Below are 16,513 nucleotides of genomic sequence, written 5' to 3'. Positions count from 1 at the left end.
GTAGAGGTTCCCGATAAATCCTATACTTTTCAAGATATTTATGTTGTAAAGTGATGCATTTTCGAAAACCCAGTTTTTCCTCCACTTATTCGCTCTTTCAAGTCTTATAATTTTCCAACAATTGATGTAACAAGAATGTGCTAGTTACGAGATTGTAGAGCATTGAATTATCTTTCATTTCCTGTATAATTCGACCATTTCACGCATTCTCATAAGACTGTTGCAGCAATTTTAGTTTTGAGTGTCAAATCTCAAGATTTGCAACAAGTGACTTTCTTCGAATATCACACTATTCTTTCATTATAAATTGGCAGTGTGCTTCAGTATGAACATTCATATTGAGTACCTATTGGAACGTCTGCGGAACTAAACACAGGGGTTGTTTCTAAACTTCCTACCAAACAAAGACACTCAAAACTAAAACTGCTACAACAGTATTATGGGAATGCGTGAAATAGTCGATCTATACATGAAATGGAAGATAATTTAATGCTCTACAATCTCGTAATTAGCACATTCTTGTTACATTAATTGTTGATAAGTTATAATACTTGAAAGAGCGAATAAGTGGAAGAAAAACTGGGTTTTCGAAAATGCAGTACATTCGAAAATCTCGAAAAGTATCGTATTTATCGAAAACCTCTACCGAACGAAACTTGAAGAAAATTTATTAAGCTTCATTTTTATGCAGTTTATTATGTCAATAGAACACATTGTTTCCAAGATATAAGTGGAAAATACAACTTTCAAACCACCCTCATCCCTTCAGAACATGATGTAGGGGTTGGGATTTTTGATATGCTCACCTCCAAACTAGTCTCAACAAAGCTGCGAAGTCGAAAATTGTGTTCCAAATATTCCCTCCAAATTTCATTGTCAACTGATCTATTGTTGCTGAACAGAAAATTTCACTTCAACACTAAAACTGCTGCAACAGTCGTAGGGAAATGCGTGAAATAGTGAAAATATACATCAAATTGAAGATAATTTGATGCTCTATCAGCTCATAGTCAGCACGGATTTTTTTCATCAATCATTCGAAAATTAGAAGGCCGAAAAGATGAAAAAAATGGAGGCAGAAGTGTTTTACCAAAAAATGTCTCACTTTCAAGAGCGGATATCTCAGAAACTATGAGAGATATGGAAAAAATGTAAAGGACAAAACTTGTTGGTGATTTAGTAAGCTTCAATTTTTCACAGTACACATGTTCATGAGATGCATATGCATGTAGTTTCCGAGATATATGCGAAAAATGAAAAAATGGTTATTTCAAACCACCCCCACCCCTTTAGCACAGGAGGTGGGGGTGAGGACTTTTGATATGTTAATCCTCTTACTATCCTTAAAAGAGCTGTGAAGTTGAAAATTGTGTTCCTAACTTTTCCCTCTATAATCTTTCGTTGACTGGACTACTACACAGTATTGAAAAATTTAGAAAACTTAGTTTTTACTACAAAATACAAAAGCAATGAGAAAATATTTGTATAAGTAATCGCAATCTGGTTATTTAGTTGGTTTATAGTGAAAATTATGACTGAAACGAAATAATTGAATTGTCATCAACAGTCAGCCCTCGGCAGCCCTCGCGATTGTAGGACCACTTTGGCAAATGTGTCAACACTTCATCTTGAACTCTCCAATAGTTTTGAAATTTGAGATGAGATAAATATGTTTTTAGATATGTGTTATGAGAGTATTCAAAGTTCTATTATTATTTCACTTTTATGCAGACACCAGGTTGAATTCGAATCTCGTGATAAGAAAAGCAATATTAATGTGAGTGTTACCTGAGTACTCTGACAAACAATATGAAAATACTTTATGAGTATAAGAATATCATGGTGATCATATTTGCTACAATTATCACTTACTTGTATTTTTCATGACTACTTGTATGTACATGAAAATTCAAATTCAAAAACCCTTTCAAAATTTAACTTAGTTATGTAAAAATAGAAAAAAAAATAAAAAGAGTACTTCGGTCCTTAATTTTCATGGCTACAGTTGACTTATTAGTTTCATAGATAACGTAGTTGATTAATCAGTAATATTAGAACCGCTCTAGCGTTAAGAATTTTATAATTTGAATTCAAGCTAAATTCATTCTATGATATATTTTTCTGATGCCTATTAATCTGTTAAATTCAAACCAACCTTCGACTATGACTACTGTAATGCCTACCTGCGTTATAACTTGCACGTCAGTTTTGTTGACACAATGCGACGTTGTCGCCCATGACACCATGTACTGTGGTCTTAACGAACTCTGTTTTGGACTTTTCCAACTGATTTGAGCTCTGAGTTCTTTGTCCTTATTCGCCACCCACTTCCACGCTTTCTTTAGTACTAGTTTCAGTTTACCAGGCTTCCAGTGATCTGGAAAATAATTTAGAGTTTAGGCTATATGAAGTCGGAAACCTCATTTGTAATAACAAATATATATAACTATAATCTACTCAATTTTCGAACATACGGAATATACATTTCAGTTTTCAATTTTTTCATTGAAATTTTAGTGCGGTGATCTATTTAGAGATATTCTTAAGTTCAAATTCTTATTTGTAATGAAAAATTAAAAATTATCTGAATTTATTATTTGAAAAATGTTTTATAAAAAAACACATTTCACTTCTCCATTTTACTTCTACGAATGAAGTTGTCTTTCAGATAATAAATCTCATCTTCAGTAGGTTTGTAGCTGATTCAATAATTTAAGTTGTGAGGTATGGAATGATATACAATAAATTACGATTCGGTATATATACGAGTAGTGTTGAGCAATCAGATAAAAGGAAATCAACTTGCTACTCACGAAAAGTCAGCAAACAAAGCTGGAAGACATCATTATTTGATCATCAGGCTGAATTTGATTATAACATTATTACAATAATGTCCTCAATATATTGCCTTTGTGACTCCATTTACAATTTTTTATTATTTGTGATTCTTGGACCTTGTTCTCAATAAATACATATAAATACGATAGGTAATAGTATATCAATTTAATCTATCAAATAATATTTAAATGAACGATTGTAAATTTGGGCGAATCTGTATAGACCTAATCAAGAAATAGGCTACATATAAGATGAATAATTACCAGTTTTGTAATTAGTTGTATTGAATGGAAGACTTGCTTTGTCACTTCTCAAGCGTTCGGAGCCAAATTGAGAATATGCTTCAACTTGTAAGAAGTACTGAGAATCAGGTTGCAGTTTTTTCAGAATGAACTCTGTTTTATCCTGGAACAAAGAGGATATCTTATCATTTATATCTTAGGTAAGGTAGGCATAGTTTTGGTTAATAAGACAAGGAGACAAAAGAAATTGGAAATGCATCTCACTGTGTTTATATTGGCAATGTTGATTATTGATGTACGGTACCTACGGTAATGAAACAAATTATGCGACCGTACCGTACAAGTATGGTAGGTATCCTTTTTTATACCAAAAATTATTATTGAACAGTAATAAGAGGCATACTGCACCCATGAAATACACTATTTTTATAATAATTACCATAATAGAAAACTTAGGTAGATACCGTACTCTATAAAAATTCACTAAATTTACTTTGAAAAATACTATTATTTTCGTGTACGGTAATGTACGTGAGTATCAAAATACATTAACATAACCAGACTTGGATAAATTTGAAACTTTTATAATTAGATAAGATCGAAGATCAACATAGTTCACCTTCAATAAAAAAGAATTCTTTACTACAACGAATAGTCGAAAATAACGAAAATTAAAGGTTTGAATTAAAGATTTGTGCCCTTAATGTTTGAATAGAAACATATTTGGGAAGTCAGAAATATATATTAGAGTTGAAATAGGGTGTTTCATTGACACGTTTGTAACTTATTCTACTGTCTAACTCCACTTCTAATACTAGAATAAAACACTTTTATCTTCAAGAAATATTTTCCAACTCAAATAGAATTTATATTCAGACTGTTAATGGATCCTTTCAAGACGCTCCTTATGATCCATTAGCAAGGGTCGAGTCCGTTTTTAGACTGCCCTTTTCTGGTTGCTTTTCATTGACAGAGTTTTCACCGAAAAAACGGAAGTGCATGGTCTTTATTTATCATTATTTGTTCAACCCACCCTTCTTAATACTGATGAACTTCTCAATGCGTTCTTGTTATATCACACCAACAAATGCGGGTAGGGAAGTTACTTAGGGTGTTGAAAGAAGCAAAGGCATATATTGTATTAATGCGTTGGGAGCCACAAAGAGCTGGCTAATTGGATTGACAGATGAGGTGGAGCGTTGATATATCAAAATACACCTTCCGCGAATCAATCCCAATGAAATAATGTTGTCTGGTCTTATGGCGCCTCATGGTTCAGCTTATAAGATGCTTCCAAGCAAACACTTTTTGCCACTCACCACCTGACCATCTTGACAGCAACTTGGACTTGATCAGGTAATCTTTATCATTACTTGTACAGTAGGCCTACCTACCTATATGAGTGAGTATTGTTTGAGTTGCATACTTGCATACTACGGTAGGCCTACTTGAGTGGAGCTTCAAAAGTATTTGCAGTCTTGCCATGATCCTGCTTTTCCCTATCAAGTATTTATTTACACAGCAGGATAAAAATAAAGGAATTCTTGAAAGGATATAGCCCTCTATACTATATAGGAGGCTATTATTTGTACCTTGGTTAAAATTTTCTTTTTTGAAATTAATTAGTGTATATTCAATTGAAAAACTAAAAAAAACCGTTAAGTTAAATAACAATACCTGCTATTAACATGAATCTCACTATAAACATGTCCAATTCACGGAATTTATTGATTCTACTTTTTTAATGATTTTAGGGAATTTACAATTTCCCATTCCGTAAGAATACTTAATTACCCTTATTGGTATAGAGCAAGAGTATAAAGTGTATAACGATCAATAATATTAGAAGAATTTCTGAAATTTAAAGCTTGTTACGGAACCAGTACGGTTCAACATACAGTAGAACGTCGATAATTCGGACGTCAAAAATCCGGACCGTCAATAAACGGATTCGTCTCTGGCAAGAAATAAAATATTCGTACCTTCTGCCCTCGGCTCTAAGCTTCTTACTTTAGAGCGGGCGACGGGAGAATGGCGCGAAGCGAGGAGAAAGGGAGTGTAATAATTGAAATAAGGGGAATAATTGAATACTGTATTTATGCAATTTTAACAGCTTTGTTTCTTGAATAGTGCGTGCTGACCGTTTTTTTAACGTAATTTCGATAATCCTGATAATTTGATAATCCGGATGGGGCCCGGTCCCAATTAATCCGGATTATTGACGTTCTACTGTACTAGTATATGCATTGAACACAAGAGTGAAAATTAATAATTGGAAGATGCCTGAAAAATCAATCTTGTTCATAAAAGAGTCATTGATTTATTATTTGTATTTGATAAATCATGGTAATAAAAAAGGCAGCTAATGCTTATCAATCGATTGATATATCAAATATTCAATCAATGAAGCCTATAGTGAGTTTTTATCTACTGATATGATTAGAGCCTCAAGTAGTTGTCAGTTTGTGGGTTATTTTGTTTGTTCTACTATTAAGGTGCGTACAGATATACGCACCGCGAACATGTGCAATTCACTTTTAATCAGCTGACTATATCTGTATTTTTACAGAAACGGTAAGATACAGTTATAAAAAGCTTGGCATCAGCTGATTAAAAGTGAATTGCTCATGTTCGCGGCGCATAAATCTGTACGCACCTTATCATTCGATTGCTTCCATTATACAACTTCAAATTTTCAGCAATAATTCTTTGAACCATTAGAGGCCCATTAATATACAGATCAAGTTTGTCTTGAATTTTGACTAGGCCTATAACTTATTAACTTATTTACCCACACAGTTCTGTAGGCCTATTGATTCACATTCAAATTGCGGGCTATATTTCAAAATCAGTACAGTAGTTCATGAACGAGTTCCTCACCCGGAGGGGCTCACAATTTAGAAATTCAATTGTTTGAATTGATATCATCATTGAAGATTCCATTGAATAATTAATTTGGAAACTTTCACATATTGTATGTGAGACGAGATGCTTGAAACGAAATAAATTCACTCTTTTCCTTCAAGAATCTACTGTGCAATCAGGAAACAAAATAATAGATTGGTATTATACCCGATGAAAAAATGAATTGCAATAGGCTCAGTTGATGGGTATAGGCTTTTTTATCATGAAGTTCAGAATACCGTATCATACCGAATACGTTATCTTTGATCATTTATTTATGCTGTACCTAAACAATTATTCCAATAAGTGATAGGCCTATCATTTTTATAATTCTTCATAAAAAATTGAATGCATCAGCACGCAAGATTAATTAGCTTTGATGATGCTTATTGACTTCTATTTTATTTTCATTAATGAGGCTATTATTTAGTATGTATGAGGGTATATCAATACACTACTATACACTATAGGTGCTGTATATTTTTTTGTAAATTGAATTGATAAATTAATGCTGTGTTTTTCAAATGTACTCCAATTGATTGAGGTATAGTGATTACTGTATATTTACAGATGTAAATTACTGATATATTGCAATTATTCAACTAGCTTGTTTACCCTGTTGTCAATATTTGCAGTAGCAGAAGTCTTCGAGGTGAACCACAGCATTTAATTTGGATTTTCGTTTAATAATAATTACCGTATATTTCTTGTGAATAAAATAAATCGATTGAGGTACTTTTCCTAAATACAGATAAAACCTGCATGTAGAGACTTTATAACCTTAGTTTTAGTGCAATCCAGTACAAAGTTTACAGTGGCTGTTTGTCTGTCAGCATGCTGAAGGTTGCACTGGTGGTGTTAGTGAGCACGGCGGCGCTGGCGCTGGGGAGGCAGTGGTCGGAAGAGGAGGGAGACGGAGGTGGCCTGATGGTGGAGGGTTCGGTACCGCTGCCCTGCTCGTGCAACTCGCACCCCAAACTGATCGACCTGGGCCACGAGTCGTGGCCGCGCTACGTGACGGCTGTCGAGTGTCGCTACGAATCGTGTTGGACCAGTCCCTACCGCTGCCGCGAGCGCACCTATCCGGTCAAGGTGTTGCGTCGGCGTGATGACGTCGACCAGATGTTTGCGCCTCCCGACCGCAACCTCCCCGAAGAGCTGCGCCCCTCCTGGAAGTTCGTGTCCGTACCGGTCGTCGTCGCCTGTCACTGCTCTTCCTGATCCCACTTCATCTAACAACTTTACTTATTGAAAACACAGTTTTATTTTTGTCACATCCACCCTTATTTGATTTGTACGCAGGACTACAATTTTGTGTTGAAACCAACACATCATCTTCTGATGCAGATGAAACAACTCCCCTTTATTGTATCTCCCAACATACAAATCGCCCTGAAGATTGATTTCATTTTATAGCTCTCACACGATCCATCCACAACTTGTTTATTATAACTTATAAGTTCAATAGAAAGTTATTCAACCCAAAATCAAATCCTAAAGATTTGTTTTCAGTTAATTCTCTATTTCTGTTGAATTGTTCATGGAAGTATCGAAGCTTAGCATTGCGACAAAGTGATTGAACCCTGTTTCGCAACAATTTGAAAGAATTAAAATCATTTTCATCACTAGTTCTTCTGAATTTTCTTCGTGCTCTATCCCTCTCCCGTAGAGCATTTAGAATCTCTGAATTAATCCAGGGAACAGGTTTATGCCGCGGTCGCACTGTACACACTGGTGCATGCCTATCAAAAATTCTAATAATCATGTCATTGAAAACAGCAACTTTATCATTTATGCCATTAATTTCTCCAATTTATAACAGCTTATCTGGGCGCCTAGATGTCTTCTGGGTTTCTCGCGCTAAATTCCTGAAAGCGTTATATGATAATTAAATCTTGTGTAAGCATGATCTGATCAAATAAATAGTTGTTGTATCAGTGTGGATGTGCATATGGTTTGGGACGTCGTTCAGTTATAAATGTTATTTATTCTATTGATAAAAGTTTTGTTCATTATTTGTTAAGTATTATATTCTTTAATTTTTATAAGTTTTGGAATTTTGAATTCTCAATTTGTTTTATTTTTACTTTTTCCATAAGTATTTGAAATCTTTGTATTTTTCATTTTTTGAATTAAGTGGTATCTTTGTTGTTCGTATTATTTATTATTGCATAAGTTCGTATTATTTTTATCATTATTTTTATTTTTTCATTTGTATCTGTACAATTTTTCATTGTTAAGGAGACATATTCAGGGAAACCCGTTGTTTATAAATAAATAAATAAATAAATAAATAAATAAATAAATAATAAATAATAAATAAATAAATAAATAAATAAATAATAAATAAATAAATAAATAAATGAATAAATGAATAAATGAATAAATGAATAATGAATAAATGAATAAATGAATAAATGAATAAATGATAAATGAATAAATGAATAAATGAATAATGAATAAATGAATAAATAATAAATGAATAAATGAATAAATAAATAAATAAATAAATAAATAAATAAAATAATGAACTATCGATTGCATGCAATAACGCATGCAATTAATAACTAAAATAACATAGTATTGTTTCTCGAACTTTCTCTGCTTTGAACTTGGGCTGTCCTGTCTTGAAGGAGATTAGCTTTTGATGTTAGCATTTTTTATACACCAACCCCAACAGCCATTAGCCGTTTTTACACCGATATCTCGCCGACACGACATACAGACAGGATTTACTCTGATGAACAGTATAAGAGGAGGCTGCGGTTTATAAATGCGCGAGGTCTACTGTTCACAGAACTACTAGTAAGAGTTGAATATTAGGATACCTTGGGTACAGTGCGGTGACGAACCATGAGCGTGGGCGTTGGTCCTGACGTCATGGCGGTGCTCCAGTAGACCTTGTAGCGCTGAATCGGCAGATCTGACTGCGGTTGGTCCCACCTCAGTTGGCCCCAGAGAGTCCCATTCACCAGCACCAGCTGATCAACCCTCACATTCGACGGAGCTCGCGGAGGCTCTGGAGCTAATATAATACGTACGGTATAATATACTATATTATAGAAAAATAATTATTTTATTTCCTATAAAATTGAGTTCTGATGGATGATGTCATAGTATAGGTTTTCTTTTTCAAGTGAAATCTTTAAAGAATATGAGATTTAGGATCTGTAGATAGATCTTTTTGAATATGTCGAAATTCTAAATTGAATCGATTTTAAGAATTTAGAATGTCTCTACATGGATTTACTATCCACGGCCAAAGTAGATGCAATCATAAAGTGAAGTAAAACAACCTAATTGAACCAATCTTTAAATTAAGGATCAACTCATAATAGGTATAGTTTTAATTAGAAAGAAAATAAGTTCTTGTTTATTGATTCAGATCAGAAGAAAGATCGGTCCTATTCAGTTTTATATTGTGTTGATTTAGCACAGGCTATATGATTAATATTTGCAAGAATATGCTATGTGGTATCACATAATATTTTGACATTTAGGTCAGCTATTAGTCTACATTTTTCCAATCGGAGGAGATTATGATTACTTTTGTTTTGCTAAGGCTGACCACTAATGACAGGGAATACATGATGAACATTGTGGCTTCACACATGCCCTCATATGTTGTTGTGTCATCATAGCAAAAGGCTTCGAACTAAGTTTTTTGAGGTGAGGTTTTAGTATCTTCGATTTCTTGGTTTTTATTCCTCTTCACTACTCTATTTGAGTTTAAATGATTTTTTATTATTATAATTTGTAATTTTCCAGTGTTTTATTTATTGTTATTTGTTGTTTATGTTAGAAGACTCATGAAGCTGATGACAAAACATGCATGATGAGCATGTGTGGACACATCTGTCGTTAGTGGCCAGCCTTGGAAACTTATGCAATTTTGCAAAATTAGTTTATGGAGTGCATGCAGCATGCTTAGCGTGGTATCACTACTCACGTACGGACAGAGTGAAGGGTTGCGAGCTCGCTGAGTAGCCGCGAGACCCATTGGCGCTGACCGCAGCCACCCTGAACACGTACCAGTTGCCAGGCAACAGGTGGCGCATGCGAACACCAACCCGCGCCGTTCGCCCGCGCACCGTCCATTCGCCTAGCTCACTCGGCGAGAACTGCTTGCCCGCGTGGCTGCGTTCCTCCACCACGTGCACCGTCGGCATACTCGTGTCGTCGCCCTTCCAACGCCATCTCAACTATCAACAACAATTAGGAAAAAATAAATATAAATGAATGAATGAATAAAATTAAATGAATCAAACATCACAAATAAAATGAATATTGGGGTACTGTATACGGAGTGATTCAAAATCCCGATTTCAACTGAAAAAAGCTCTGCACTCCGCTCTCTAGATACTTTTAGTCTCCAGATATGCCAGTACCGTAACCACCAGTAGGGGAGAGTGGGGTACAGTGGGGCATGGGGCACAGTGGAACATGGGGAACAGTGGGACGATGAAGAATTTTTCTTTATTTCCAAGAATATTAGAGAAATTACTAGTTTATAAGTTGGAAAACCTGAATCTGATCATGTGATGAGAAGCCCACCATTTTGCCGCAAGTACTTTTGGAGAGAGCAACATAAACTATAATTTTCTGGCGCCTATAGTAAAAAGAAGGTAAACTAAGATTCTTGCTATAAAACATTAAAAAAATTAATGTCTGAACTTTTGGTGCTAAAATCAAGTTTATAATGTATTCAACCGAATAAGGTATTATTATTGGTAATTTTCCAGAAATAGCTTTTATATAATGTTTTTAAATTGAAATAGCCCTATGGGGCACAGTGGGACAATTTTTCTGGAGCACAGTGGGACTATATTGATGTAGGTGATTTTATATTGGTAAAAGTTTTTGGGAAAGAATCATCCTGCAGAAATAGTTGAAAAAACTGATGACAATGATTATTGCGTTAAATACTTGAAGAGAATCTTACCAAGGTTCACATTTATCAAGGGAGAAGAAAAAACTTACTTCGCATTGGAAGGTGATGTTGAACTAAAACTTCCTCCTCCTCCTCCTCCTATAACAAATTGTAGCACAGCAAGAACAATGCAACAAATGGCATTTAATGTTGACTTGTCTAGATTCTCATCCCTCCTAAGGTATCCCTTCTAATTCGTTTTTCATTATGAACAGATTTTTTATGTTAGTGTCCCAGTGTACCCCACAGGCTGTCCCACTGTGCCCCAATAAGGCACATTGTGAGGGTTCACAATTTTTTTATCATATTTGCGTAGTTATACTAATAAAATAAAAATATAATTTTGAAAGTAAGACATCCACTCTACATGCTAGTATTACTATTTTTTATTTCATTTCATTTTATTATTTGCTGTTTGTATTTTTCTGCTATCTAAAATTGTGTTTAAATTTTCTGTAATGTATATTTTTCAGAAAGACTTTTCGTAAAAATTTTTCATTTCTTTCAACATTTGTATTAAATATTGCATTTTCAATTGTTTCACTTGTATTATGTGTTAAGAGAGCAGTTATGGGATATTATCCTTGTGCTCTCATATGTATCTCAAATAAATGAATAAATAAATAAATAAGTAAATGAATGAATGAATGAATAAATAAATAAATAAATAAATGAATAAATATTTTTGGTTCTATTAAACTGATATTTTAATATAATAAAAAATTCAAGACCAAAAACTGTCCCACTGTACCCCACTCTCCCCTATGTGGTCGCTATCTAGTGTCAGATCTTGTTCGAAGAGTTCGAATACTAGGTTGTACAAATGAATGTCTCAATCTCAAACAATTATATACTTTTTTGAGAGTGGTGCACACCTACCAATTTCACATGAAATTAATCACAGAAGCATTGAAGTTTATGATGGTGTATTAGTACTCTATGTGCCCTTCTTTTGAAGTTCGTAGTAGTCTGCAAGAAAGTGGAGTCCTTACAGCATGGTTTGTGGAAATGCACATTATATATTTGCAATTTTATATGCAATATCATTTTGTTCTAAAGTGCGAAATTCTTTTTGAATCACTTTGTATTCGAGCTCTTCAATCTAGACCTGACACTAGCCTACCGATGGCTACTAAATATCTGGCTAATATATCTGGGGACTAAAGGTATCTAGAGAATGGATAGCAACTTTTTAAAGGGTACGTTCTCATTGGATTGAAACTTAATGAATAAGGTCAAGATGACTCAATCCAATATCCATATCTTTTTCAAAGGCATTTTAGGTGGGCATTTATGAGAACAATGTTTATTTAAGAAGAAAGTAGAAATGGCAGATCAAGTAACATAAGTCTCTTTGAACAACTATTACTAGTCGTCATGAAATAACCTACTGTATTAAAAGGATTGAAGAGTGATTGAATGAGACTTTAATTCAATGACTCTTTTCGATGTATGATATGGCGATTGCCATGTAACTGAAAAAACTTATATAAAAAAGAATCAAGAAACTATTCTATAGCTTTCAATGATTTAATAATACATTTCCACGATTGAACATTGAGATTGAACATTTTTTAAATTTATTGATTAAATTGTATTTCTATATTGTTTAAACACAATCTGGCAGCATTGCATAGCTATAAAAGGATAGCGCTATCTGCTTTTTCAAATGATAGACAACGAAAGCAACATCAATGTTAAACAAATACTGCCATTATAACGTGCACCTCACTATGTCAATAAACTTTAACAGACTGAAATTGATGCATGCAACCTTACCTGAGCCAATTTTTTGCGTAACTCCGTCACAAATGGTTGGTAGGGAATTGGGGGCAATTCTGAAAAAAATTAAAAATATTAACAACACCACAGTTACTGATCACATTTCCAATTCATAAAATCATCTCTATCGATGAAATTGATGTACAGAATTAATTCAAATTTATTTCCAATTTTTACTCGATAATATTTTTCAAAATTCTAATAAAAAATGCTGCCCATACATAGAAGAACTCAAAAGACTTGGAGTACAACAGGAGGAGGACTTTAGCTTGGTTTTGGCACAATCCATTCGGTAGGCCTATATATAGTTCAATTACAATTCAATTTATTCAGAAATAAATACGCCACATAAAAAAATGAACACGAATATAAAAAAATGAAAAAGCAATATTGATATTAAAATATATTAATATTGTAATATAATTGATATATGATCAGGGATATAAAAATATTAATATTTTAATGTTGATACCGGTATTGTATGATCACGAATATAAAAATCTGGTTTGGTACACTCACACAACTTTCCTTGCTCATTGAACTGTAAGCCCCATTCTCAAACTAGAATAATTTAGGGGAATAACATAAAGACGATTGGCGGCAACATATTTGAAACTACGACCAGACTTCTATATATGAGTATATATAATATTGTTTTCAGAGTACTTTTTCCTTTGTGTAAATTATTGTGAAATTCGATGATTTTTTAAAAGTCGTCAAAACAGCTGTTCTACACATGAAATATCTCGACTATGTGTTCTTTTTATGAACTGCTCTACCTACCTACCTCATGCACGAGAACGAGGTTACAAAGTCCATTTCTCAAGGATGGGGTGGACCCCCCATTAGTTTCCCAGGAAGGAGACTCATGCCAGTTGATAGAGCCGATAAATAGCTATACAGGGTATGAATTTGAAAAAAATCGGTCAAGTCAATTTTGAGAAAATCGTGAAAAACATGGTTTTTTAGTAATTATCCGCCATTTTTCTCAAGAATATTACGGAGCTCCTGCAATTTTCCCAGAAATGAGACTTATGCCAGTTGATAGGGCTTATAAATAGCTATCCATGGTATAAATTTGAAGAAAATCGTTGGAGCCGTTTTCGAGAAAACCGTGAATAACATGGTTTTTTAGTGATTATCCGCCATTTTTCTCAAGAATATTACGGAGCTCCTGCAATTTTCCCAGAAATGAGACTCATGCCAGTTGATAGGGCTTATAAATAGCTATCCATGGTATAAATTTGAAGAAAATCGTTGAAGCCGTTTTCGAGAAAACCGTGAAAAACATGTTTTTTTAGTAATTATCCGCCATTTTGAATTCAATTTTATTGAATTTCTTATTGTCGGGTCCTCATGGTATAAGGACCTTAAGTTTAAAATTTCAAGTCAATCGGTTGATTATGAATGGAGTTATCGTGTTCACAGACATACACGCATACACACACACACACACACACACACACACACACACACACACACACACACACACACACACACACACACACACACACACACACACACACACACACACACACACATACCAACACCCAAAAATAATGTTTTTGGACTCAGGGGACCTTGAAACGTATAGAAAACTTGAAATTAGGGTACCTTAATTTTTTTGGAAAGCAATACTTTCCTTACCTATGGTAATAGGGCAAGGAAAGTAAAAATATAAAATTATAAAATTAAAATGTAATATTAAAAGAAATGAACATAAGTATGAATAAATATCTCTTTGATTGGACGATAATTTGGTGTGCAAGGGGGACTTGATGATCTTGATGATCAAGGAGTTGAAAATGTGTAGTAAATCGTTCACAGTGGCTACCATTAGAGTTCCAGAGGGCTTTCATCATGTCATAATATTGGACTGCAATAATGATTGTTTTCAAAAATAATTTTGAAAATGACTTCGTATTCTCACCCAAGATACTCATTAATAAAAATGAATCCAATATAAATAATATTACGGTAATAAAAATTCATAGTACTACTTTATTATTTGTTATTTCAAAAAATATTACCTACGGTAATGTTGTTCAATTGCGTATCAGAAATGAGTTATTGCAAACTCAGTAAATTTTTGTAGTCACATTTCATGAGAACAGATCCTGGTCACAAAAAATGGCACAGCAATATTATTGTCGACAATATTGATGTTAAGGCGCGGCGCTGTGGATGCAACTCTATTGTATCAATTGATTATAACATAATCATGTTAAAAATCTGGTGTGGCGCACTTACACAACTTTCCTTGCCGTTTTGAAAAGTGATCAACTGACGCTAGTGTTCACGCGCATCTCAAGTCTACTATTCAAAGATCTAAGCCAGCTGGTGATAGAACAAATAACGCTGGAGATACATGAGGTCTGCTATCTCTTCATAGTGGATGATTTAATACAATCAACACTTGCCAACAGTTTGCAATTGAATAATCCTATTTTCTCGAACTTCGAACTTATTTTCAATTTTAGGTGAAAATGTTACTGAACATTTATTGTAGAGATTTTTATGCTTAATCTTTACCACTTGAAATTTTTTTGTTCAAATTGTATCTGAAGCCTGATAATTGGGAATCTGAAATCAAACTTTGCATAGATGGGGCGGAGCTCCTGAAATTTTCACAGATATGGGACTTGTGGCAGTTGATAGAGCTTATCAATGACTTTTTTAGGTATGAATTTGATCAAAATCGTTGGAGCCGTTTTCGAGAAAATCGCGAAAAACCCTGTTTTGAAAACATTTTCGCCATTAAAGCCGCCATCTTGAATTGCATTAGATCGAAATTGTTCGTGACGGATCCTTATAGTGTAAGGACCTTAAGTTCCAAATTTCAAGTCATCCCGTTAATTGGGAGATGATATGACATGTGCGTGAGTGCACATACACTCATATACACACATACACACACACACACACACACACCACACACACACACACACACACACCAATACCCAAAATCCACTTTTTTGGACTCAGGGGACCTTGAAACGTACAGAAATTGGTAATAGGGCAAGGAAAGTAAAAAAGTCAACAAGAAAATTTTGTAATTCATAAATTTTTCAATGGAAATGATGATTTCAAATAAAAAATGATATCAGTTGATACAGTATCACAGTATCACATTTTTTTTAGTTAACACTAATTCCCAAAAATATTATTATTTAGGCAAGACGAATAAAATTGGAGAACGCTTACATTCAACAATTCTAAGGGAAGAAAAGAAAACAAAAATTTGATAATTATACGGATACATAATGGTGGAGCCATCAAAGTACCAGTATTATAGTATTTTTTGCTGATTCTAGCCTATATATACGATTATTTAAATAATACGTTTCTTGGGAATAAGTTGAATGTATAGGACATTTCTATCAAACATTGAATACCGTATATTATTCACAATGAGAAAGACATTTGTGACGATGCAATATATATTATACAGTCATATAAATACCAAAGGTTCGAAAAATATGCTATATAATATTCAGAATATCATTCATTACAAATAAAATAGACCAAACAATATTACATATCATGCTAAAAGAAAAATATAAGTCATCAGCCTCATGTAGGCTACTGAATTACAATAAAAAGGTGAAGTTGATATTGTTACAAATATACACATTGAAAAGAAAATGTTTTATCTATCATAGAATGGTTATAACCAATGTGCCTAGTATTCTAGTACCTTGTTTATAACCATTATTATTATTATTGTTATTGTTATTTCATCGTATAAAACCGCATATGATAAGCACAGCTCAAACGGTGTACGACATGTCAAATATATCAAGTAGTATATGGTTTC

General features: G+C 33.7%; 2 protein-coding genes across 2 annotated transcripts in view; one reads left to right on the top strand and one right to left on the bottom strand.

The window, feature by feature from the left end:
* LOC111054289 (anosmin-1) overlaps positions 1-16,513 on the bottom strand; it is a 54,594-nt gene that overhangs the window by 2,208 nt on the left and 35,873 nt on the right. Inside the window, exons 3-7 of the mRNA XM_022341280.2 lie at positions 12,694-12,752; positions 9,934-10,186; positions 8,813-9,009; positions 3,102-3,243; positions 2,184-2,377 (exon numbers count right to left, since the gene is read on the bottom strand). Of these exons, the coding sequence (XP_022196972.2) occupies positions 2,184-2,377; positions 3,102-3,243; positions 8,813-9,009; positions 9,934-10,186; positions 12,694-12,752 (845 nt within the window). The remainder of the gene's footprint in view (positions 1-2,183; positions 2,378-3,101; positions 3,244-8,812; positions 9,010-9,933; positions 10,187-12,693; positions 12,753-16,513) is intronic.
* On the top strand, positions 4,385-7,416 carry LOC111054290 (prothoracicotropic hormone). Its single transcript, XM_022341281.2, has 2 exons — positions 4,385-4,436; positions 6,818-7,416. The coding sequence occupies exon 2, from the start codon at positions 6,819-6,821 to the stop codon at positions 7,203-7,205; it is 387 nt and encodes a 128-aa protein (XP_022196973.2). The 5' UTR covers positions 4,385-4,436; position 6,818; the 3' UTR covers positions 7,206-7,416.

Source organism: Nilaparvata lugens, chromosome 1 (assembly GCF_014356525.2).
Source record: "Nilaparvata lugens isolate BPH chromosome 1, ASM1435652v1, whole genome shotgun sequence".
NCBI lineage: Eukaryota > Metazoa > Arthropoda > Insecta > Hemiptera > Delphacidae > Nilaparvata > Nilaparvata lugens.
Note: the sequence above shows the minus strand (reverse complement) of the source record. Positions and strands in the feature narration are given on the sequence as shown.

What these genes read in the sequence shown, in the direction of transcription:
- LOC111054290 (XM_022341281.2), top strand. Translation starts at nt 6,819, where the DNA reads ATGCTGAAGGTTGCACTGGTGGTGTTAGTGAGCACGGCGGCGCTGGCG.